Source organism: Corvus cornix, chromosome 1 (assembly GCF_000738735.6).
Source record: "Corvus cornix cornix isolate S_Up_H32 chromosome 1, ASM73873v5, whole genome shotgun sequence".
In the NCBI taxonomy this organism is placed as follows: Eukaryota; Metazoa; Chordata; class Aves; order Passeriformes; family Corvidae; genus Corvus; species Corvus cornix.
In genome coordinates, this window is record NC_046332.1 from 6,212,832 (window position 1) to 6,239,846 (window position 27,015).

Below are 27,015 nucleotides of genomic sequence, written 5' to 3' on the forward strand. Positions count from 1 at the left end.
AAAGGCTCTGCTGTGATAAGAAGGGTCTGAGTGGGGGTGCAAATGGATGTATAAAAGAGCCCCTTTCCTGAGCCAGTCCCTAAGCTGATGCTGGCACTAGTAGCAACTCCCAAGGGGAAAATTGCAGCTGCCTCAGCTGGGTGTATAAAACTCCCTTCTGGGCTGGCTGGTGTGTTTCCTATGTGAGAAATACTCCGTTCATCCTTAAACTATTCACCATTGAGACAGTCACCCAGTGCCAAGAGAATGGATGGCCATGTGCTTTGTATGTTTTACTGAGGTGGAGAATGATTGGCAGGCCACATTTGGTCTCAAAAATCAGACAGAAAACAGCAGCAACACTGCCTTCACATCTGACATAGATCTAACTGGGTAAAGAACTCACCTGCTGTGGAAAAATCTCATTTTGCTTCAGATCTGGGAGAAGGCCACTCTGCCTGTTGTAATCCCAGCCTATATCTTCCAGCTCCTGCACCACTACCACACAGCTGAAACAAAGCTGTGCTGGCAAGGAGGAGGAATGTGTTCTTCCCTTTCTTTCTGAGGAGATTTGACTTTGCAAAAGAATGGGTTAGGTCCCTAGCTGTTAGCCTCAAGAGTTATTTTCATCACCATTGCCCCAATAAAATTGTGATCTTATTCTTCTGAGAGCTGGCAGGGGTGACAAGCAAACCCTGAAGCAAACGTGGGCATCTCTGCAGCCATATCACTTTACAGAAGAGCACTCATGGCAGAGCTGAGAACACTGACACCAGGGACCACACAACCCCATTACCCTTCCAGGTAGATCTGCTGTTTGACCTGGTTTCTGGAAAAGATTCAGGTAATAGGTTCCAGTACTGAGCCCAAAAGAATAGCTGATTTATTACACACTCAACTAACTCGGCACAGCGTCATAAAAGGGTGAAAGTTCAGAAATACTTTTTTGCGAGCATTTCCTGCTATCCAGCTCTCCACAGCTATTTTAAACGTATCTCTTTTCAGTGGGCTAAGGATCTACAGCCTAGACACCCAGAACCATGCCCTAGACATCCACACACATTTAAAGCAGAGCTCTGGACTCTGCTGTGGCAGAGAGGCACTAAAGGTTAGATATCAAAACACATGATTTCCATCCTTAAGCCCCTTTACCAATCCACCTCTTTGTTCTCAGATTCCTCTCTGTGACATGAAATCACTACCCACCCTTTATCACAGGCCTCCCAGGAGAATAAAAGCAGTAATCACCAAGAAAATTCAGATGCTGTGCTGAATAAAGGTTACTGATACTCACTGCCATGCTGCTGTTGTCCGCTTTCAGAAGAAGGAGCTGGAAGCTGGGGGAAACAGCAGCTAAGCATGAGGGGGCTCTAGGCAGAGGTAAGAAATAAGCAATCTAATGTCCTCTACTCTCCCACACCCACTAAGGAATCAGTGAAATGGCCACAGCTGAGGTCAATGATAGCCAGGTGCCAGACACCACTAGGGCAAAACCACAGCTGTGTGTCCTGAGCAGAGAAGAAAATCAGCCTTGTGAGAAAGTAATCAGCAAAACCTGTGTGCAGGGGACAGAGCAACGGGTCTTACCAGAGGAGAGAAAAGGTGTCTCCCCGTTTTAAAAAATAACACTGTTGTCAGGAGGTCAAGCTTCTTCTGGGAACTCAAGTCTCTGATGGAATCATCAGAGGAAAAAAAAAGAAAAGTAATATTTAATCATCAAGGAGTAACAAAAGCCACGTTGTCATTAGCCACGAGCCACCTTAATGATGATTCCTTTTGTTAGGTACTCAGGCTGCAAATTGCCGTCCCACGTAACTTCTGTCATTGTGATATCTTTGTGATGATTGTAAAAATTTGCTTCATAGCTTGACCATAAAAAAGCATAATTCTAGCTGTAAATTACTGTTTACGTCTTTCATTTATGGCATATATAGTCTTTATTGCACAATATGATTAGTTTTGCATATTAACTATGTGGGGGCATTTTCCTGTGGGCACATGATTTTATCATTTATATGGCATTTCACATTATTTGGGGACAGGTAAATTTAAAACACTTTGTTGCATAATCTCCATTTTGGAAGAGATCTTTTGAGATAAACACATCAGACATCAGTGCTTGGTTCTAAAATTAAATCTTCATCTGCTTAAATGTGTGGGTTATGAGTGCAGCAGAACCATTTACATGTCAGTGAGATGAGAATCAATTCCACAGAATGGAAAGATTACTTAATCTGAGATATATTTTCTTGTTTTAGAACTTGTGATTGACAGACTACCTTATTATTCTTCCTTTTTTTCTTAACTTTAAGAATATCTAATGAAATTAATCACAGCCTGGAGGACACAGTTTGAGACCTGCTAGGAATTATAAATGTCAGTGCAAGCTTTACAACTCACTTGGACTAATTTGCTGCTGGCAAATATATCATTGTCACACACTTCTGTAAACTTTGCATTTGCAATCTTTTGAACTGACCACACAAGCTGAAGCACTACTTTTCAAGTCTTGTGTGTGTGATAGAAGTGTTGATGCAGAGTTTCTAACTTGGAAATAGCTCCAATAAGGATGTGTTGTTACAATCCCATGTCTTATAATAAGTTGTTTAGTCCATATCAGAGCACAGACAGAGTAGAAAACAATAATTTTGCTATTTTTAAATAAAGCACAGAACAGTGCTTTAGTGCTAAAGTCGAAAACCAGAGAAATTTGTCTGTACAGGAACTTGTACTTTATGCAACCAGGTTGTACCTCAGTATCAGACAATATCTTTAAATCATTAATATTATTAATTAACTCACACAAGAATTCATCTTTCTTGAATGGACAAAGAGGGTTGCATTACACTATACCCAGACTACACATACATTTTATAAAAGCAGCAAAAGTTGGAGGGAAGTCTCCAGTAGCTTTTGTCTCTTCAGTTCCTGTCACTACTGTCAGTTCCCTGTAAGTTACTGACTTCTATTTGAAACTAATACCAGGAGGAAATATCTATGCTGTTAAAAATCCTGCACTAAAGCAAAACCTTAATTACAACCTCCTATTCTCTTGAGTCAAGTTACTGACACGTCTGACTGTCACACAGCCCATCTGTTTGCAAAGTTGTTTTGCTTTGCATTGCTGAAGACATGGAATACATGGGAGCAGGAGCCGAGTTGTCCTGCGGAGAACATGCTTTCCCAGTGTCAGGATTCAGAGATGCCTGCTTGTTTCCTGACTACGCACTGCCACTCCAGCTCCAACAGGCATCTGAGCCAGGTTTCTTAGCAAATTCAGTAGATCCTGCTGAATTCAGTTTCTTTCTACATCGGTGCCTGCCACAGACATTTTCTCCCCTGAGACCACAGAAGTGCAAATCTAATGGGATTTCTAATACAAGTTAAACTAACATATTAGTAAGAGGCAAAGGCTAATTTTTAACATGACAATCATTGAAGCAGTTTAAAAATGTGCCTTGAATATTACCTTCATTTCATACATGGAAAACATGGAACAGATACGAGACTTGCTCAAAAGGCAGTAAAACCCAGGTAACCTGATATTGATTTTGCTCCTATCAGCTGAAGGGATTTGGGGAAAAGAACACCCTCTAAAATAATTCCTCCTGACCCAAACATGTTGACAACATAATATATTTACACTGACAAAGAGAGAGTCAGAGACAAAAGGTGCCTAGGGATTTGAATAAATATATTTAGAGATATCAGTACATATCTATCTATCTATCTATATATATATATCTCAAATATAATTGGAGATCAGTTCAGATGAAGATCTGTATTCTCTAGCCATGTTGTTAAAGGACTTTTGGTTGACAAGAAGCACAGGCACACTGTAGGAGAGGCAAACCTTGGCCTCACTCATCACAGATCAAGTACCATCTGAGATGCTGGTTGGTAAGATGTGTTTCAACTTTCTAATTCATTACAGTAGGAGGCATTAAGAAACCCAGGTATTTCCAGACTGTGTTTAAAAAAGCAAACAAATAAAGCAAAACTTTGCCTACTGCTTAAACTCTTCTTTCTTACCCTTTTTCTTGATTTTTTTTTCCTCTTTTGATTATCAGAACTTCCCTAAAGAATGTTACCTTGGACAAATAAATATAGAAAAGAATAGGGAATTTCAAGTAACTAAGGGATCATCTCCAGAAATTTTTAAAAATTTTTATTAGTATTTTTCAATCATTTCATGGGAAAAGGAGTCTTCTGGTGAGAAATGATTTGCAAAGGAACTTTTTGCTCAGCAGTCTTACAGAGACACTTTTGCTTTTAGTTTAAAGCCTGGTTCTCCACTGAGGAAATGCTGCTGTAATCCTGTAGCAGCCAGATGAAACTGCTAGATCAGTCCCATAAAAAAAACTTTAGCTGGTTCTTGGTGCCAGCTCTGTACCAGCAAAGGAGTTGTTTTTTCACAGCAAGCTGAGCACTAGAGTGAGTGTTTAGCCAGCAAGGAGCAAGGGGATGTGGGTTAGTCACACTCTACCGGGGGCTCTGCTTCTTTAGAAATCAGTCATTTGCATTTCTTGCAGCTTAGCGCAGCTACTGAAGGCAGCTGTGCCCAGTGAATTTTATGAGGACATTTAATTCCCAGGCCTTTCCCTGCAGGCCCACATTTCACTAACATAACAACTTCTTAGGAATATCTGCTCATGGTTTTCCCTTGTCATATTTGGCAAATCCTCCTGTAGCCCATCACAAAAAAAACCCCGCCCTGCTTTCCCGTGGCTTCTGGTAAATATATAGGCCTTCAGAGAAAACAAACAACTAAACACCAAGGCCCTCCATTATTTTCAGATTTTTTTTCTGTCCAGCTGTAATTGCACATTTTCTAACTCGAAGCATGGGGAATTCACTACCAGTATATGACTGTGCCAGACACTCATCCTTCCCAATATCCTCCCACTCCAATTTCTATGCATTAGCTTAGAAACAAGAGTTGTCCCTGCTTCTTGGGAGAGGTCAGTGCATTAACATGCTACTGGTTTTTACAAAGGCTAGATGAGGTCTCAGTCAGTACTGTAACACTTCACACATTTTTTTTTGGACATCTCTGATGCTGCCTAATGAGAACTTTGGCATAAGAGGTTATTCAAAGGGGGAAAAAAAGGAAAAGCAATGAGGAAAAAAAAAAAAAAGCTGAAATAAACCTTTCTTCATTCCTTGCTCCAGCATGACACTACACTCAACACTTTGCAAAAACAATAATTGGGTTCTATGCTTAAGTGAATCCAGATGAATCAGGAGTAATTTCACAGAGGTCTGGGAGAGTTAGGCTTATTTTAAACTGAAATAGCTTTGGTATAACTCAGCCTTATTTCTATGGTTCTCAGTTTCACCTTGTTTCATAGGTGATGTCTGCCAAATCACTGTTGGTCATTAGAAAAACTAAAACCATAAATTAGCTGGCTCGTTAGGGATATAGGGCAGCAAGGGCTTTCCTTTATCTTCTTCTATAATGATCCCTGTTTCTACAGAGTACTTCATTTCCATTTGCAAGAGAATTTCATGGTTTGTACAATGAACTCTGCAGCTCATGAAACTCTGACAATGGTCTTCACTCCTTTCTTTTGGTTAATTGTAACAAATTTCATTGGCTGGTTATAAAGGAGATTATTTCGGGGAAGAAAATTCCTGCCCAAGGTACAGAAGGAGGTGAGAGATTTCCAAGTTTTGTCTCTTGAGCTTATTAATAATGCATCAAGGTTTAGCCTCTTTCAGTATGAATTTAACGAGGGCTTTTAGAGTTCCTTTTAGCCATGGAGGAGTGAGAATGCCACTGCCATTGTCAGAGAGTAACTGTCTGTCATTCTTTTCTGCAAGCACCCAAGTAAGTGGGTGGCAGCTGGTGACAAGGGCTATGACTGCACTTGCCATTTTCTTGTGATAGCTGGAGCAGATCTTTGGCCTGAAGCAATTGCTGCTGACTTCCTTATGTATCCAGTACAGCTTTGAGAGGGGAGTTATGCAGATGTAAATATTTATATAAAATATTCCCATTCCAATTGAAGCTGCTGGTGTCTTTTTACCCCAAAAGAGTAGGGAATGCTTTAGATCATGTCATCATTTCCCATTAGTTATGGGGAGGGGGTCTCTGGCGGCTACAGGAACCTCAAGCTATTGCCTTCTACCTTATTGTCTCCTACAGATTTTATGCTCAAGGTGTTGCCTGTAGGCAATCTGCTCTCTCCTGGGCTCCTGAGTTCAGTCTGGGTTTTTAGCAGTACCCTTTGATCAGCTCCAAGGCCGCCTGTGAGTGACAGCAGAAGTCCTTTCTGTTGGGTATCTGATGTGATGCCTCCTCAGTGCCAGCTCTGGGGACTTAGGGCATCTCAGCAGTGTCAAAGTGACACTCTCTCAGTCTGCCATCATCTTCTTTCAGAGGCCTTTTTCTCTCTCTGACTTTGCTTTGAAATTTCTTTCATTTCCTCCCTGAACCCTTAACAGTTTTTGCAGTCTTATCTGAATCTTTAGCTATGCTACCCTTCTTTAATTGTGACCCTCACATTCATAATTTGTTAGACTTTCAGTGCTGGGAGAGGTATTGCAGCATTCCCTCCTGGCAACGCCTTTCTTTTTCTCACTTTTGTTGTATTTATCATTCCTCTCCACCCCACCCTATATAATTCTCTTCCCTCTATTCCTAGTTCCTTACAAGATCAGTTTTTGTGAGCTTTGAACATTAAAGGGAAATATCATTTTGTCTTGTTTTGCCCTACAAAAGGGCAAGATGATCATGAGTCCTTTCTTGAATGAAAACACAGATTCAATGTCACAGGGGCATTGAAAAAAGCTTTGCTATATCCCTCCCACTTTGAAGGAAATAAAGAATGGTGTTGGCAGAGAAAAGTGTATGATTTGGTGGTCAATAAATGCCCTGATCTGATGCTTCTGCTGACACACATGCTCTACCAAACTGCAGCACAGCCAAAAACACCCATCAGATTCCTTCCCACCCTTGGTTCAGAAAACAGCACCTTCAGAAACTGATGCTGAATTTCTCTCCCACTTCAGTGGATACTGCCTAGCTCCACTGAGTACAGCGAGAAAATCCATGTTTTCCACCACCCACTTTTTATACATTATGGCTTCCCTTAGAAAGTCTCAATATGCTTTTTGCTGAAAAACTTACAACCAAACTTGTTGATCAGTGAGCAAACTTAGTTTGCCTGTGCCACACAAAGCATCACTAGCAGCTGTGCAGGTATAAAACAAATATGAAACCGAGGAAGCTGTGCCCTAGGAGATTGTAGTAGTTATAAAATCATGAGCTTGGAGTAGCAGAGAACGCAGAAGTTATCTACTAGGGCAAGGAAACGGCATAGAAAAGTACAGGAAGTGCTGTGCTTGTGTGTGTGCACTTTTCTGTGCAGCTGTGCCTGTTGTTTATGAGCTCATCAACTTGAAAAATAAACCCCCTAACTTAGAGCCCACCACTAATTTCATGCAGAGCCAGAAGAAGACCTTGCATTCATATTTCAGTAATTGGAGCTGTTCAGTCCCACAGGATTAATCCTCTCATGCATCACCTTCAGTTTCCCTGTGCTGACAAGACTTGGTCAGAGGCACTGAAATCCCATGCTACCTGCATGAAGAGGGCACCAGCCTCAACTGTGTCCAGGTAAATAAAATTTAGGAGTCAGTCTGCTCCCAGGGAATGTCAAAACCAGGCTCCAAACTGACACAGAGGCATTGCCACGCTCCCAGCAGAAGGATTGCTACCCTCCTCTCCAGCAGCAGCTATGGCTTTTTACCACCTTCAGGCAATAAATCAATGTGAAGGTGCTGGCAGCAATTAATCTGTGCCACCTCTCAGGTGGGTTAGAGCCGTGCAGTAGAGCTGGCCATGAGGAATATCCTCATGCACCCTCAAAGGCGTGGAAAACTTGGATGCATCTTCTCATTAATAAACAAGCTCAGCTTGCTTCCCACAGCCTACATCAGCTTTTTGGAGTTAATTCCAAGGTCCTGGACTTTACTTTAAAGGCCTGATTTGAGTATAGTTAAAAGTCTTGGTAGAGATAATAAATGTAGACCATCATTAAGAAAATAATTCCTCTATCCCACTGAAGGTTTTACAGGGAAAATTTTCTAAAACTGCAACATTGAATCTCACAGGAAGAAGAAATGATCACAAACTGCATTGGTCTCATCTTCAAGTACAAAGTGCTTTTTAAAATCTGAACTTCTTACATAAACATTGGGGAAATATGAAAATAGATAAATAAATAAAAAGTTAAACCACAATGCTTCATTGCACAGACATTGCTTCATGGGGTGTGGATGACAAAATAAATATGACTGCTCTTAGTCATGTCGCTTACTGCTGTTCTGGAGGGTAAGCTCATCCCGTGTGAGTGAGTGCAATATAATGATGTACTTTAAATGGATCACATCATGGTATATGTGCTTTTGCTCTGAGGTTACCATTAGATGCTCCAGAAAAAAACGAAAATGCACTGTACAAATTACAGAATTATTTAAAATATTTTATTTGTCCTGAGACAGGGCTGGCAGGTGCCATGATACAGGACTAAAAGCCCTTGCAAATGGTATTTTTTTTCATTTCTGTTGCTTGCACTTTCTATCTTACTTTATCTGTCAAGATTCAAATTCTGATTTTCTTCTATCTTCTTTTATTTGTCTTTTATAAATTCCCACCTCTAAGTTCAATCAACTCAAAGTCCTTGAAGCGGGAAGCACTGCTTGTTTTCCAGGTGATGGCATCAACGTTTGGGAAGGTGTTTCTCGCTGTTCAGTGGCTTTGTGAATCTCCTGGTTGGATCAGTTTCTTTTTGCATCTCTAGCCGTGAATACAGGTTGAAAAGAAGAGCAACAGACTCCCCCCTTGGTCCTACACCTAGAGAGGCACCAACCTGTCTCCCATGTTCCTGGCAGGCGCAGTTTTCCTCCTCTCTCTGCCCCCTCTTTCATCCATCCAGCTGGCACGGCCCGGAGGATGTTCTCCCCCTCAATACTTCAAGCAGGGATGGTTGCTATCCTCACCAGCTGACATCAGTGCTAATTTCCTGTAAGTTGCCACAGAATAAAGGCGAGGCGTCTTTCTAAAAAATCTTTCCGGCTTGCTTAAAAACACTCTCTGTCTTCTTTTCTTCCTGTGTGCAGCTTGCAGAATCAATAAGGCCCCAGCCTCTTAGCCCTGAGCAGCAGAGAAGCTATTGCTGCAAACTCAGCAGGAGGAAGAGCTAGAGCAAGCAAGGAGCCCAGAGATAATCAAAAGTGCTCTCCCATGGCTCAGGATGTTGCCAAGTGCTTGGAGCAGGACCAGAAGGCAACACACTATGACTCTTTGTCAAGCAAGGAATCATCTTCATTACCCCCACTTAATTATCTCTGAATTTCACTAATTGCACTTTACCTTTACCTTACACTTACCAAAAGGGCTGGGCCAAGTGTTACTCTATAACACTGCTTTTGAAAACCTCTGTGTATCTTCATGCAGGCGCCTGATTGCTAAAAGGGGCAAGCAGCCCCTCTTACACATCAGTGTTAAACGTGCATAATACCATGGCAAGATGGTACAGAGACTCTGTATTCAATGAAATTATTCTCAGTATTCTCAGTATTCAGTGAAATTTCAGGGGGCCTTTATAGTTTAAAACAAACCCTGTTTGTTTCCCCTTTTGAAAACAGACAACCAAAAAAAACCCCACAAAACCCCAAACCAAAAAATCAACCAAACCAAACACCAACCAAATCAAACCAAAAACCCCCAGAAAAATGGACTCTCATCATTTATTACTACGGAAAGTGGGAAAGAGGGCAGGTATTTTGTTGGCTGCTGATGAAAAAAATCTGTTAGCAGCATTTACAGATTTAGGACTATTTTTTTAAGGGAACCATGTGAGTGACATACCAGGTTAAAGTGATAACTGTAAGAATCTACTCTCAACCACGGAAAGGCACAGAGCAAAGTGCAGTTACCTCTGGGTAAATTTTTGGCTGGTGACAGAAACCAGGACAGTACTAAATTACAGCTTGAATGCAGAAAACTATTAATCCAGGGGTGGATTTCATAATTTGCTGGACTGTGTCATTCTCTGGATTGTGTCATTTTGCTTGGGTACACTGTAGATTTCCAGCATACTTTGCCATAAAAATCATGGGCATGCAACTGAGGATAATGTGAAAACCTGCACTGTTGATATATTTAAAAAGCTTCTTATTGCACTTGAAAAATTGTTGAAGATGACATATTTTGGTTAGCGAAAAGAAGCAATCAATATAAGAACAAATCCACTGAATCCAACAGGACTCTGCACTTGTCCAATGTGTGCTTAGTTTAGGTCACAGGAAAATTCTGCCACCAGAGATATGCAAGAGCACTGTAAATCCTCTGCACAGGGGTACCAATCTGGGACTGGTTTCTTTTTCATAAACACAGACACACTCAGAATTTCCTCTTCCCTCTGACATTTGTCCCTCTCCCTTTGAGACTGGTGGCCTTCTTGCCCTTTACAACATCAACTCAAACATGGTAAGTGGTGCAGAAAACCTTGCATGAATTCTACAGCTCCTTCAAGAGGACTAATCCACCATTTAAGTCCCACAGGCTTAAATGCTTTTTCATCACTTGACCTCTTCATAAGGGTGAATTTCTCCTACAGTGAGGACAACATCCAACAGCTCTTACTTTGTCAGTCAGAAGAAACTATAAAGCAATACACAATAAATAGCATATAAACATCAAATCAAAAGAATAGAGTTTGCAATTCTGTCTCAAAGATTATTTCCTTGGATTAACGTTTAGAATCTCAGAATTAATATTTCAAGAAGAGTATGACTGAAACAATTCTACTGGAAACAGCAAAATCTGCTCAGTGAACTCTCTGCATGTACAGCCACTGGTCTAAATCAACTCCACTGCCAAACTGGCAAGCACCGGGTAATAAGTAAAATGAATAGACAATTCAGAAATGTCCAACAGATAACTAAAATTGAAATTTTATTTTTTTTTTCAATAATATTCATCAGACAATTTTCTGACAAGACTTTTCTGAAAGATGAAGTGCAAATGGGAACCCTGTAAGAATGTTTAGAAGAATTGTACATGACATTTTTAAGCGCCACCAAGTACACATTGAATACTTTGTAAGTATATAGGCATAGCAACATGCAAGTGTCATGTACCCAACATTACAATATGCATTTTGTCTGCTTAAAGTTACTAATGAGGAAATAAAATGAAATTGATGTGTCTTATCATCAGTGCAATATGTTTAATTCCCATGGATTTTTTTTTTTTTACAGGTTAGTGGTTGTATTTCTGAACCATTCAAATATATCCTTCTCAGGGCCATAAACTGCCAGTGTAAGAGCAAAGTACACCAGAGTTCCTAGGAGAATACACTTACACTGACCATGAATAGATGAAGTTGTTATAGTCCCTTCACAAATTATGCCTTATTATTTATTCTAGGAAACTTCCTGCTGAACTGAAGGGGTTTTGTAGTTATAAAATATCTGGGCTAAATGTAAAGGATGCACAAGGATTGCTTTATAATTCTTTTGAAAAAGAGCTAAATAGCAACTCAAACATGTGCATTAAGGACTTGAGCCTTGTTCTTTTGAAATCAATAGGCATACTGTACTCAATTTTGATGGAAGCAGGACATATATGAATCCAGTAATCCATGAGTTCACTCCCTTGGCTCACTGTTTTGGCATAAGCAGATGACTGTAGGTTATAATTGCATATTTCTATGACAGCTATATAGGGGTATAAGCAAATGTGCACTCACTGAAAAAGGACATGTGCAACTGCATATTTACTAACATTACTCAATATGCATAGAAAGGAGAGAAAGAGGAAATGATAAAGAAATCAGCCTAGCAATTAAAGACTATCCTCCTCTTTATAATCAACATAAAGAGTTGATGATCATCCTTACGATTTTCTTTACAAGTTACTACTTTAAAACCCTTCCCTTTAAACCTATTATAAAAACCCTTCAGTATTTCATTTTAGAACAAGACTGAGAAAATCAGTATGTTTAGAAGAAAATAGCATTGGTGATTTTCAGCACTATGCATAGGGGCAGGCTAAGGCTGTCTGTAGTTTGTGCTGAAACATGAGATCAGAGCTCACACATGAAACACTGCTGGCTTGACCCTGAACACAGGGAAAGTGCTAAAGTGCTGACTCCAACAGGCTTGGCTTTGCACCTGAAATCTTAAAAAAGTGAAGAAACAAAAACCCTTGAACTTTTCTTTAATACTAGCACAGACTGCTCCTTTTAGAGGAGATACTTTTCCTACCTCCTTTCCAATTAGACCGCTGCTTTTAGCCCAGCAGAGAATAAATGACATAAGACACAGGACGTGGAGGGCAGACCTACAGTAAACACAGAAGCCATGAAGAATTTTTTTAATTTTATTATTTTTTTTTTTTCCCCATCTACTGCAAGGCTCTGGAAGCCCCCAGAACTGTAGACCCATCAAATTGGCTTCACACCTTCTGTTTGATTGTGAGTACATTAAACATTGCTGAAGAAAATGAAGACAGCTTGGCAACAGGATGATTCCTAGATGCTGGAAGAATTCCCATAAGGGCTGCTGGAAGCGCACAAGGCTTGGAGCATCCTGAGGATGTGGAGTGATACAGAAGTGTGCTGTTCAACCATGTTTGTACCCTTATTTTCTCCTGAGTTAAAAGAAGTGCAGAGTGCTGGGTAAGATTCCTTGATAGCAAGAAGGAACTGTGCTAGCTTCTATTAATGCCAAGTAAACAACTCCCATGTGTTTTAGAGGCCCTAGGTCCACCCTGAAAAACCCTGTAGGAAGTCCTACTCTCAAAAGAGTTTCTAGTCTGTTCTGTTGACATCAAAGGCTTCTCTATTAATTTAATTTTCTCCTGCTGTTTGCAATAGTCCTTCTCTGCTCCCCATGCATTGAGTGGTTTTAATGTAAACATGCCCTGGCAATATTACATTTAAATAAGTAGGAGGACAAGTCAGGATATCTCAACAGTATTGATACTGCATATTTAATTCAAAAGCTTGCATGTGCTTTTTAAAGTTTCTCTTCATACGTGCATGCCTTACTAGGAAGAATTGTGTTGCAGTTGGATTGCACATCATTATCTAGAGCTGACTAAATATTGATGTGTTATAGCAGTTTATTTTTAAGCTTTTTGGGATGAATCCCCAGCCAGTGTAAATTGGCCCACATTTAAGGCAACAGAGTGAAGCTGATTTATACCAGCTGAGGCTGTGTCCTTATGCCCTGTTAAAAGCTAAAACTATACAGGGCAAGAATTACGAACCCAGGCAACAGTTTTACCTATTTTTAACAGAAAAAAAAAAAAAAAAAGTAATCTCATTTTAAGACTAAAGCAAAGTTTCAATAGTATTTAAAATGCATACAAATAGCATTAGTATTTAGACTAAGAGGTAGATGTCATATTCTAGGAATAGTATAGTGTGGAATAATGCTAATGGCAGTTGCTAAGTACATTTATTTGCCTGTTACACAGGACACAAGGGAGGGTGATAGCAATGGCAACCACAAGAAGGCTTACAAAATTCTTGTCTTCTTTTGCTATTCTATGTTATCTGTCTTTCGGTGCATTTCTTCTGGAAGGGCAGGATGGAAAAGTGTCAAGAAGCAAAAAGATCTATAATACAAAACTTTATGTTTATAAAAATTAGCTTTTATCATTAAAGGCATCCTCTGTACTGTAATGGAAGCATTTTGTACTTACAATTTAAGATTACCTGGTGTTACTGAGCAAGTAGTGGAAATTCCAGGTGAGGTGATTCAGCAAAATAGGGGTCAGAAGAATGCAGCTCTCTCTCTCTCTCTCTTTCTCTCTGTTGTTCATGCTAAAAATACCAGGGCATATGGCAGCATATTTCAGCATCTTAACATACTAGGCTCCCTTGAGGACAGAAAAAAAGATGAAACTTGTGCTGTTGAGCCAGAAATAAGATTACAGAACAGTGTTGCCAGACATTCAGAGTGCTGGCAGCAAAGCCGTTAGAGGAGTCAGTGTCTTACTTTGCCTAAAGGTGTTTCAGTGGTATTTAATGGTGCTCCAAGAAATGGAAAGCAAAGCTGGTGAGAATGAGGAGCAGTATAAGCATTTTAAAAATTAGTTGTCATTGCAGGTAGAGGAATTACACATATTGCATTAGGATATCCACTGCTTGTACATGTACCTTCCACTTTTCCCTTGTGACTGTTAGGGGTCACCCCCTGCTTGAAATAATCAAAATGCATATTATAATTACACGGTTTTCCAATATCCATACACAGCAAGTACAAGATACTTACATGTAAGTACACTGTATTTACCTATATTTTTGCATAGTTTTTAGTGTGTACTTTGTGCCACTTAATAAAAAGCATTACTCATCATTTTTGTCGTTGCTTTTTTTCTTTATTAGAGAGTTTGTTCAATTAGAGTTTGAGTAGCTGGGCTTTTTGGTATGTTCATCACAGATTACCAGTTCCTAGGAGTGTAGAGATTAGACATTTGAGGAGTCTGGGTAAGTGGTGGGGGAAGCTGCAGTGTGAACATGAAAGTTTTAAATCACCTCCTTAATTAAGAAACGCAATATCAGATTTCATGATGCTAATTTAATAAACTTACCTTTAATTTGAATGGAATTCTAAAGGTAAGAAGTCCATTTTCCTTTTGGTAACACTTTACAATAAGTGGCACTAAATTACACTAGAACTGCTATGTTACAGGGAATTACATGTAACTACACTGTAACTGTTGAAAGAGCTACTGTACATGTGCGTACATGGTAACTTCAGTGCTGTTACAATCATGAATTACATAATTACAGATGATTCTGTCCTTTCTTTTCATTGAAATAGCTATATATATATATTTATATATATATTATACTGCAATGAAAACACACAAGATGTTAACTTTCATGCCTCACTCAGAAAAAGTTGGTTTTCTTCATGTGTTCCTTTAGAGAGGGAGTCTCAGTGCAAGACGAACCATCCTTAAGTACTGTGGAAACTTTTTGAAGTGTTCTAGCTTAAACTCTGAGCCTCAAGTTAAACATCAGGTTCCTTAAACTGTCTCTTGGTTTGTCAGATGACACTAAAAGAGTGGGATGATGCACCCCTTGTCTTCTGATGCACCGCTTTCTTGTTCAAATCATGAGAATATTCTTGAAGCATTAAAAAAAAAAAAATCTACATCAAAAAGTTTAAAAATAATCAGCAATCGACACTGTAAACAATACACTGGCAGAAACTAGCTACCTGGTCTGGAGAAAACTACTCTGCAAGTGAGTGAGGGAGAGGATGTCACATACATTTTAGCGAAGGTGGTTCCCATTCAGAGCCTCCATTTTACACACACGCTAGGTACCTCGCACCATAATAAAAAACTTTTTTGTTCCAGAATGGGAACTTGGGCAAAGGGAATGGACAACTGGCTTTTAGCCTACTTAATGTCATTAGTGCTGAGCCATGACTCTGCTTACAAAAAAAGAGGGATGCCTCTTTACACCCAGTGTAGAAATTTGAACCTGTGAAGACCAGACAGGCCTGCAAAGTGCTATCCAGGTAGAATGCTCTGTGTGGGGCTTTTCACACCTGCTGTGCACAGCTGCAAGGGACATCACCAGGTGCAAGATAATGGAAAATCAAATGGGTTAAAAATGAGTGCATGTGAGGAGTTTTAATTGAAAGCCAATGAAAAAAAAAAAAATCCCTATTTTAACAGTACAATTTATATCTGTTTTTTTGCCAAGTTGAAATGCTGTTTCTATGCCACTGGAGAATATGGTTTGAAATGGTTACCACAAGGCCAATCCTGCTTTTGAAGGTCCTACCTGACCTTGGCTGGGTAATGGTTCAAGTAACAACCCTACTATTCAAGCGAGCTGGAGTTAGGAAGAAAGAAGAAAGGCGTAAACACCATGCTGGTGGGGAATTCCACTTGAGCAAATAAGGCCCTCATCCAGGGAAGCACTTAGTTTTTAAGCATATGAACAGTGCCTTATACTCCAAGGGAACTTCTCTGACGCCTGAAGCTGACTACGTGCTTAAAAGCTTAGTTGAGCTGGGCCCCAGGTCCTGAAACAAAACTTTGATACTGTACTATAGCTAATGTAACTAACTGCTGCGACAAGAACCCATATTTTTGGTATTAAACTGAATGACTTCCTTTGCCAGCCTTTTACATGTGTATGTTTTAAAAGACATGAATATCTTGTAAACCTATACTAGTTTTCAATGTGTCTAGTAGCACCTACCTGGTTCTCTCAAACTACCATATTATATTAACATATTATTGCATTTTTCCACAGATGGGTATGGAGTGAACTGTAAAAACAAGCATGCAATCACATCAATGCAGACTTATTTCTTTAAAATGTCATACTGTATATGATTTATTATGTTAACACTCAACCACATCATATTATTTATGTCTGTATATTTTGAAAAAAAGTGCTGCTTTGATTGACGTCACCCTTTTTTCTTAGAAATTAACAAGATAAATGCTTCAACAAAAACAATTAAAATACTCTAATATTGTCCTTAAAAGGTTTATATTCTTCTGATAAATAATCTGTCACAGCACCTTTATCTTCCATTTTACCATACCACATGATGTCGTACTCCAAATTCTCCCTTCCCCACACAAAAATAAAATCCCAGGAGAAAGTCCTTTACAGCAGACCATCATGCTTTTATGCTTCACAAATACACCAACCAGAGAGAAATACTTCTTTTGTCAAAGGTGCAAAACACAGGAGCAAAGCGAGCTCCAACTAGACTAACTTGCGTTCTCCAGTGTAGAATCTTTTCCAAGACCTGTTATGGCAACCTTTTCTTTTCATTGGAAGAGGAAATAAGCCAACGGGCTTACAGTGTTTTGTTGTCATATTTAAGAGCATGTGATTTTTCAGCTGTCAATTACACAAAAAAATTTCAGAAATAATCCAAACAGAGACTTTCACTGTGGAGCTAAAAGCATGGCAGGAATTCTCTATCATTCACGGTGACATAAGTTTGTACCTCACAAAATGCATAGACAGGAATTTAATATAAAGAATTAGTCCATTTACTGTATACACAAAACATATATCTTTTGTTTTAACACTTCTATTTTTTCATTTTTTTTTCTTTTTTTTTCTTTTTTTTTTTCTTTTTTTAGTTTTTTTTTTTCTTTTGGCAAACCAACATAGAGAAGCAGCTCTGGAACTGCCAAATTAAAAATTGAGAATTTTTGCAACTCAATAGTACTTTTTAAGGATAGTAATCAAATGTGGTTGTAATTTAAAACCTGAGGCTGTGCACTGGTTGTTAGCTTAAAACTACCTTTCCATATAACATTGTGCTTCCATTGTATAACAAAGAAAAAATTAACAAGAACTAGAAAAGTTTGCTGCTGAACAGTGCTAGGACATACAGACAAAAAAATACTAATACATGTTATCTACTCAGAATATTGACTTGAGTCATATCTAAAGGGATATAATGGACATTAGAAAATGCTTACTTGTGACTGACTTAGCTACTGCCAAAAAAGTTGAATATGTATCAAATAAAGTTTAACTGAATTTATTATATGCACTATATACAGATACTAAAATGCCTTGCAATTGTGCCCCATGAATACATCAAATTTGAGTAGGCAGGTGAGTTCATGTTTAGCAAATAAATTATAAAACCATAAATTACTCAGAAAATTCTCTAATCTTTGTGATCGCAAAAGCAAGTAAAAGGGCAGGACAAATTGTTTCAAAAGAAGCTCTATTACCTAACTTTGCAGAATCTGTATAGCTATTCAGCATGTTTTCACCACTGAAACATGGCACAGTTGTCAAGGTACCACTTAAATCATAACAAAACAAAGCAAAACCAAACAAAAAATTCACTGGGCTGATTTTTTTTCCACCAAATCCAAGCATACAGGAAACTATACTGAACAGATTTCAATTTGTGTTTCCAAGGGCGTATGTTTCAAAAACAAGTTGCTTTTTGAATTATAGATAGACATACAAAATATTCTTTGTAAACCTCTAATCTTAGACTTAACATTTTCTGTAAGTAAATTAGGACCTTACCTAATAGTACTTGTTATGAATTTTGTTCTATGACATACTAGTAGGGACGTGATAAAAGAAAACCGGAAAAGAAAGCTGCGTAACACTTAAATATGTAGAAAACTTGGATTAGGATGATGATTAACATTGTTAAGGCTGTATATTCAAGCACTGTATGTTAAGAGAGCAGTGGATATGATTTTTAGGCAATAAGAAATGTCCTGCTTTACGCATGATACTGTAATTATAGAATGATGATGTCAACAGCTGATTGTTGGCATAAACTGGCTACTTATAGCAGTTATGAGAGTTAATAAAGATAGCAGAAGATGGCAGAAATGAATTCTGAGAAATGATAGCCAGTTTTCTCCAGCAGTCAGCCTGATAAGTAAAACTCCAAGATTCTAGCTCTGCATCTAAATGAAATACTCTTTTTTCTCCTCTGCATTGACTTGGCTGCCTTCTGCATTGATAATGGCTGTGTCGGCATCAGGTGCATCTTCAGCTCCTTTTGCTTCATTTGTTAAATATGTTCCTGTAGGAATCAGTACAAGAGAAAAGAAAAAAAGAGAAAAAAGATTAGGGTTTTTTTTTTTTTACTCTGCATTATAGGTAGTACATTTCAAACAATGTTCCATTTTTTTAATGAGTGAAAAATATTTTTACACAGTTTTTAGTATACGTCATGAAGGTATGCTCAACTTTCTAATTTGCTGAAGAAATATTTACACTGATACACTGATAAAGGCACATATACAAACTCTAGTAGATCCACAACAAATTAAGTAAATATTTTAATAAAACTTCACTTTATCAAACTGCAGTAATAGGCAATATATTTTTCAGTTATAGAATAAGTGAGAAAATCTTGGTTATTTCATGAAATAGCTATCCATCAAAAACAAAGCAATTTAAAAAACTTAGATATTCATAAACATGCTTTTTATTCTTTTTAATGGCCACTCATTTGTATTTCTGTTTTTTCTTGATCATATCTATGCTTTAATTTTACAGAATTGTATCATAGTAGGTTCCAAGATTTATGAAATTGAGGCAGTTTTATTAACTGAACCAACTCACTTTATACTGTCACAGCTATTTTTATGCCCTGGATATGAATAAAAAGAAATGTGTACAATAGCCAAATTTCCCTTTGTGAAAAGCATTACTTATGCTGGCATAAGATGTACAACTATTCATTCAGGAAAATTAAACAAAAGAGAGACACTTTCACTGGCTCATTAAAAAAAATCCCGATTTTCTCCCCTGTAGTCCAATCAAATTGATGTTTTTATCAATTTATGTTTGCTAGGTATATGATTACCCTATCTAAAATGAGACTTACTGAATTAATACCAACACTCATCCTCTCTTTTTTTTTTTTTGAGGGGTGTGATCAGGGGATCAACTGAGTTTTAGCAATAGGTCTACAAGCCACACAGAGGTTAAATCTCAAGGCATGATTTTGCAGCTAACTAGGTCCAAATGAAATCATAGGGAAGTCAGAAGTCAGTGTCACTCCATTCCTGTTATCTTTAGTGGCAGAGGGGACTGAAAACGAAGGGACCAGAATTATTAAGGTAAAACCACACAATAAGTAAAGCTAGCCCCAGGAATGAACCCCTTATTCCAGTGGGATCATTGATAAACTGATGTGAAAACTCACCACCAGCTTCTAATATTATCTTTTAAATATATACTTAAAATATTAGCCTAATCCATTAAAATGAAAAAGCTTGTTCATTCAATACATATATATTCTGCTGAATTGATATGGTAGCTAAAACTATGAGAGCATGATGAGAACTGCAATCAAATATCAGGAGTTAAGAGCCAAAACCAAGGGCCAATCTTACCCCTTGGTCTCTCTAAATCACTGACTTGTAGGATGACCCTGTGCATTTAACTAACTCCATGTCCTTTGCCTTAGCCAGCCCACCAGAAAACTGATTAAAATTCACAGGGACTTCTCTTTCAACTGGACTGAGAACTAAGATTTTTTTGTTTGAATCATTTAGCAGAGCAGGGAAGGTGAAAGGGAATGGCACCCTCAGGTGAAATCATGCCATGCTTCCAGAAGTGACCGAACTTCCACTGAATTGTCCTACCTTTATGTCTTGCCAGATATCGACCAAGGAGAATTATAGAACATAATGTTACAAAGACAACTACAGCCACTATTCCTCCTATAAGAGCGTGGTCAGGTCCGGTCTGTCCAGCCAAAGCATTTGGATCTAGAGGGAGAGACAAAAAGCAAAAGTGTTCCTACACAGACAAAAAAAAGTCCGGAAAATTCACAATACCAAGTTTCTATACTGATCATCCTGAAAATAGGACATTTCCCTCTTTAATATTCAGCATGGTTATTCCCACTTTTACTCCCAGTATCTTATCAACAACACAGTGCTGCTTGTATTCCCAGATTGTTAAAACCCTGAGGACATCACAGTTATGAAAAATATTACCTTATTCTTCTTTGGCAGAGGTTATTAAATGGAAAAGGTTTCTAGCTTTGTCCTCGTCATTTTACAACTGAAAACCTGGCCATAGCTATTTATAGAAGGAAAAACAAGGAAGTGAGAATTGGGGATCGGCTAGCATCAGCAGAGTAGTGTCTGCATAATACATAATTTATAGAATTGATTCTCAGTAGGGAACCCTTATATGGTCTCTTCCTCTCATTCCTCACCTCTTGCACCAGAAATAGAAAGGCAGACAAAGTGCAGATGTGCCAAGTTCCTCTGCACATGGCTGAGTCTGCATGGATTTGGTGAGACAAAGTTTTCAGGCAACCTGAAAGCTCATCATTCAGACTCAAGCATCAGTCTGTGAATTCACTACAAACACTTGATTAACATTCAATGTGAGCAACATGTAATAGATATCAGAGAATCAGAGTCAGCTAGGATGGAAAAGATCTTTGAGATCATCAAGCCCAGCCAATGAAGTAACACCACCTTATCAACTAAACCACGACACTGAGTGCCGCATCCAGTCGCTTCTTAAACACCTCCAGCGATGGTGACTCCACCACCTCCCTGGCCAGCCCATCCCAATGCCCAATCACTCTTTCTGTGAAGAACTTCTTCCCAATGTCCAACTTAAACCTCCTGGGGGCCAGCTTGCACTTTGGTGTTGTTAAACCTCATGTTGCATTTGGCCCATTGATCCAGCCTGTCCATGTCCCTCTGCAGAGCACTCCTACCCTCCAACAGATCAACACTCCCCCACAACTCAGTATCATCTGCACATTTTCTAGTGGCAGAGTGCATTAGCAGGTTCCTTTTCCCAACTCTGTGCAGGGCACTGGGAATACTGTCAGATTCCAGCATCCTGTGCTGGTCATTTGCCTGTTCTGTTGCCCAATGTGTCACAGAAGTTGCAAAGAGACAGTCATGGGAAATGGCACTACTTTGGTGTCAGTAATTCTTCAGAGCTTTTTACAATGAACCAGTAACCTGTGACCGTTGACTCAACAGATAAATGCAGAAGAAGGTAAAAATTCAATCTGAGGATCATGGTATACTTCCTATTATAATGAAAACGCCTCTGCTATGAAGATGTTATTAGCATGTACTGTATGCTGCAATCAGTCCACTCTCACTGCTTCAAGGGCTTTTCCCTTGTAGGAGCTGCTTATATTCTTCAAAGAGTTTGCAAACAACTTCTCTGCTTTGCAAAAGGGAAAGGCAGGAAAAATATTTATGCTGAGAAAAGAGGGAAAGTCTGTGAAGATGATAAAAAGGCCTCTGATAATCCTGAGGAGGTGTGATTCCCTAATACCATAATTACATTCTGCTGACCAGGATTGTTGTATGGCAGCAAGATGTATGGGTACATCTGGTATGGGGACCTCATGATGTGTAACAAGGCCAAGGGGTGCTGCTGTACCCAGGTCAGGGCAAATCCTGCTCTCAATCCAGGCTGGGGGATGAACGGATCCAGAGCAGCCTGGCTGAGAAGGACTTGGAGGTGCTGGTGGATGAGAGGCTGGACATGAACTGGTCTTGTGCTCTTGCAGCCCAGAAAGCCAAATATGCCCTGGGCAGCAGTCAAGGGAAGGGATTCTGCCCCTCTGAGCCAGTCTTCTGAATGAACCCCATCTGGAGAACTGCATCCAGTTCTGGGCTTTCCAGCACAGGAAGGACATGGACCTGTTGGAGTGAATCCAGAGGAGGCCACCAAGTTGATGTGAGGGATGGAGCACCTCTCCTATGAGAAAAGGCTGAGAGTATTGGGATCTTTCAGCCTGGAGAAGAGACAGCTTTGGGGTGACCTAATTGTGGCCTTCCAGTACCTGAATGGGGCCAGCAAGAAAGATGGAGATGTACTACTTAAAAGGGTATGTAATGACAGGACAAGGGGAAATGGCTTCAAACTGAGAGTAGGTTTAGATTAGATTTTAGGAAGAAATTTTTCACTGTGAGGGTGGTGAGGTGCTGGCACAGGTTGCTCAGAGTAGTTGTGGCTGCCCCATCCCTGGAAGTGTTCAAGGCCAGGATGGATGGAGTTCTGAGAAACCTGGTCTCAGTGGAAGGTGTCCCTGCCCATGGAATGAGATGATCTCCATGGTCCCTTCCAGCTCAAGCCATTCTACGATTCCAAGATCTACAAACACACAAGTATATAAATATAATGTTACATAGATGAAATAAAACAATCCTGTTTTCCCCTCCTTTTGCAAACTGTGAGGCATTCTGCAACTACACTTTCAGGCTTGCTGGAGCACAGAGTGGTATCGCCACTGTTACAGATTCAGTTCTGCTCTTAACAGTCACTGGAATCATCAGGCATGACTTTGTCAATTACTGCTGGCTTTCCTAGCTCCCACACTTTTCTGGCTGCCATGAGGACTTTGGGGAACGTGGCCATAGCATTTCTGTGGACATGATGGCAAATAGTAGCTATTAGGCCTCAAAAAAGCTAGAAACACTTTATAAAGTCATCTATCCTGCATCCTCTTCCACCTCCACATCCTCCTGGCATGCTGCTGCTGGTGGTAGCACCACGCTGAGTACACATAATCAGTCCAGCGGGACATTGGCTCCACTTTGGTCATTAAATCTGACCCCAAATCCTGTGCACCAGCAACTTAACAGGGCAAAGCAAGACTACTGAAGCATTGCCTTCCCAAAGCAAGAGCTTGGAGCATTCAGCCCTCCTCTGCCCTGCCTTGCAGGGGCTTTGTTTTCTGAGTGGAGCAAGGAAGAGGTGGCTGCTTGCTTGAGAAGATGGAAGGTGACAGCTTGCCGCAGGAATGTCAGTCTGCTTGAGCCATCTAGGAAATTCCTCCTTTTGCGGTGCCTGTGGCAATGTTGAGTAAAGGTCCTTCCTGCAGCAAAAGGGCAGGACCCATTTGGACTCTGAGGACCACCCATGTCCCCAAGGCCTGTGTGTGACCTGCGGGAGATGCTCTGGGACAGGAACAGCATGAACATGTTTTCCCACTAAAAACTGTCTCCTGCTGCTATGGTGCCAGTAACACTGAAGAATAAACTGAGATATTTTAAGGGATGATATACTTCCTGATGCAGAGTATAATCCAGAGAAGGGTTAGCACAGAACTTTATCTAGAGGCATTTTTGAAAAGCTGACTGAAGTGCACAGCCTTAGCTCAATAGCCAGACTTACAACGCATGTCCTCTGTGAGCTTTAATAAACATTACAGATAAAAATCCTCACAATACACTGAGATAAATGTGCCTCTGTGCTTTTATCCTCAGGAGATTTCCCACATAGAGTGGCTCACTCCTCCTCTGACATACCTGATGTGACTACATGAAGTGACCTAAAGCCAGCCTAAATACAAGGCTTCCACTAATTAGTGTGGATTAATGAGATTCTAATATTGCTATAGGATGAATGTTTTTAACATTAAAATTAATGTAGGTATTCATTGGATTGCAAAAATAGTAGTGTATTTTTTGATCTAATCTCAACCTCGCTATCAAAGCCAGATTATATTGGTTGGTACTGCTTGAGAAGTTTGTCCAGAAAAAAAAACTTATACATAACCTATTGCTATTATATTACCAGTGAACAATTCCTTTGTTAAAAAGGAAAAAGGAAAGGAAGGAGAGAAAGGAAGAGATGGAAGTGAAGGAAATAAAGATTTTTAAAAGTGGCCAACATTTTCTTGGGAAACAAGCCTTTTTTCCATCTCAAAATGAAAATCCATACAACATAAACAACATTCTGAAAAGGAAGCATACCTCATGAATAGTCTCCTCATAGAAAAATAATGTTAGCATTAAATATAAATATGCTCTACATTATGCATACAGAGTAATGCACTATACTTTTGCCTTTCATGAAATGACCTAAGCCCCATGAGTGAATTATAGATCTGGGGCTTTCTATCATGGTATAAATAATTACTATTTCAAAATGTGCCTGAGCAGTATCTGAAAGATAGAAATACAGGGATTTGGAAACTATGCTTTTTTTGTATTTTAGGTATTTGTACAGTGAACATGCATAATCATTCGAATGCTCTGGGCACAAGTGTTAGCAACTGCCATTAAAGTTCCTGGAAGTGCAACATGTGAGCACTCCACAGTTTGCTTTCCAAAAAACAGAATACTATTTGGATTATTTTTAGATACACGTTATAAGCTTCATGGGCTTTACCAAGTAAATCCTACCCTGCCATAAACACAACTCCAGCAAATGAAATCTTAGGTATGCAACTGTGCAATAAATACTCATAATCCAGCGGTTTCCATTAAAAAAAATAAAATAGATTATGCTGTTAATGTTTTAATACATACTGGTTATTACTGCATGAACACAGGCAGCTAAAGTAGTCATGGCCTGAAACAGTGAAATTACAATTTTGCAATCAGACTAGATCTTCAGAGATCAGTCCTTTTTTCTGTTTATTTTGTCCTTTGATGAAACTAAGAAAACCTGATAAAAACATAATGACACAAAACCTCATAATTCTCTTTTATTTGCTCTTTTTTTCTAAATTTTGAAAGCCTCTTCAAAATACTGATTACCAATGCTGTGAAAATGTACCCATTTGCAACTTTTGGGATTTCCCTGTTACTGTTTGTTCACAAACAGTGAATACACTTAAATGAAATAACACACAAATTAAATAACACTCCTAAAATGACTAAGAGGGAAAGAAATGTCTCATTTGTTAAAAGATGAAACGCATCAGATAAACCTTAGACCTAATAAATAAGTAGATAAGCGCTTTTTATGACCTGCTGACAATGTTCCAGTGTAGAGTATTTTAATATGAATTCACACTTTAGTTAAGCAGAGAAATTTTGGAATAGTTTTTCATGCTTTTGCATAAAGTATATGCTAATTATTCATCTAATTTCAGTTTCTTCATGCATAAGTTTCCTTCTTATTTATGCAGAGTCGACTTGACTGAGCAGGCTGCAGGAAAGGGTCAGATAACCCTTTCCTGAGCAAAGGCAAAACAAGCACATTTGTGAATGCTGAAATGACATATTTTGGGGAATATGTGCTCAAGCAACCCCCTGTATTGCATGTGTTTGGCTCATATGCTGAAGTTTTTAAATAAAATCACTCTGAGCAGGAGATGACTTAGGTTTTGAGGCATCCAAAATAATAAGTTGGTTTGGCCATTTCTACTATACGAAAAATTGGAAATATCCTAATCTGCTGTGGAGCTTAAACAGCATTTACAAAATGAAGAGTTATTAAGTATATGCATTACTCATAAATTACTGTTCCTTAAGGCTGGGAAAAGAAAGGGATGTCCCATTTCTCACAGAAGTACTGAAACCATCAGCCTCCAGTCACTTTTACTGATTTCATGAATAATCAAATGCTGCGGCAAAGTAGAATTGCTCCAATAAGGGATCCTGGGTCATGGCTCCATGTTAAAATTTATATGGCAGAATAATTGCTTCAAATGACTCCTGATTCTTTCCCCATATTCAGGGACTTGTTATAACCCCCAGTATAACTCAACAATATTTCATACTTTTGCAAAAGCTATTGTTTTAAGGGCTTTGCTCAAATCAGATCAGTAAAGCAATGTGCATTTTAGGGTGGGAAAACCCCAAAAGTACAAAAATTAAATAACTATCTCTGTCTTATTTAAAAAGCTTTTGAATTGGTGCAGATGAGGGTGACAATGAGTGGTGGGAGACTGTGAAGACTTCTGGAGAAAATCTAACAAGCACCCTTGAATCATGCGACATCTAAACCTGCACTGCTTTGAAGTGTCCTAACCAGCAGAGAGCAAACTGCAGAAAGTACAGAGAGCAAGTAGTGTGAGATCTTCTGAAGTCCATCAGTGAATGTAAGTTACATTAGAAATATTTCCCATTGAATTTTTTCTTCATATCAGCTTAATTTCCCAAGGAGAGCTTGTGTGATTATGCTTTTTCACTCTGTTCAATTACTTACCAACTGTGGATCCGTTACAACAAGTTTTAAGAGACAGTAAAGAACTTAAGATCCTTGTTTTCTTATAACTAACTTGAGAGGATGGGTTGCAGCAGGAGCTCAGAGCTTATTAATACCAGAGAATGTGTAGGAAGGATGCCTTTATAAAAGCCCTAATAGAGACAAAAACTTCCGTCAAAATCTCTGCCCAAGAATCAATTTTTCGTTAGAGGTTTCTCTCCATTGCAAATACTTTGGTGTCCAGTATGCCACAGATCCTGTCTGAAGCTTTTCACATGGTTAGGTGGCATTTATAACCTCTGAGCCCTTGCCACCTCACTTTTTTCTCCTTTTTCCAAAACCCACCCTTTGTGCTTCTCTTCCTTCTTGTCTCATAACCCGGTCAACTCACACTGCAGTATTAAAAAAGCCACGAGGCACAATCTCATGGAAAGCAGAGAAGATTTCTTTCTGCAGCTTATGGCACAAACTTGGGTTTTAAAATGTATTCAAACTAATGTCGTTTCCAAGATTTAGCCATAGGGTTCGTAAAATATTTAATTGTCCCAGCAATGCAAGTTTGGGGGAAAAAAGTAGAACTTAAATCAAAACAAAC

At 39.1% G+C, this 27,015-nt stretch overlaps 1 protein-coding gene across 3 annotated transcripts in view; it reads right to left on the minus strand.

Moving 5' to 3' along the window:
* Positions 1-10,919: 10,919 nt before the first annotated feature.
* The window catches only part of CADM2 (cell adhesion molecule 2), a 588,594-nt gene continuing 572,498 nt past the window's right edge, over positions 10,920-27,015 (minus strand). For all 3 annotated transcript variants that reach the window (XM_039556023.1, XM_039556015.1, XM_039556007.1), the window contains 2 exons: positions 20,132-20,257; positions 10,920-18,558 (listed from right to left, as the gene is read on the minus strand). In XM_039556023.1, coding sequence (XP_039411957.1) covers positions 18,440-18,558; positions 20,132-20,257 — 245 coding nt within the window. In that variant the 3' untranslated portion in view covers positions 10,920-18,439. The remainder of the gene's footprint in view (positions 18,559-20,131; positions 20,258-27,015) is intronic.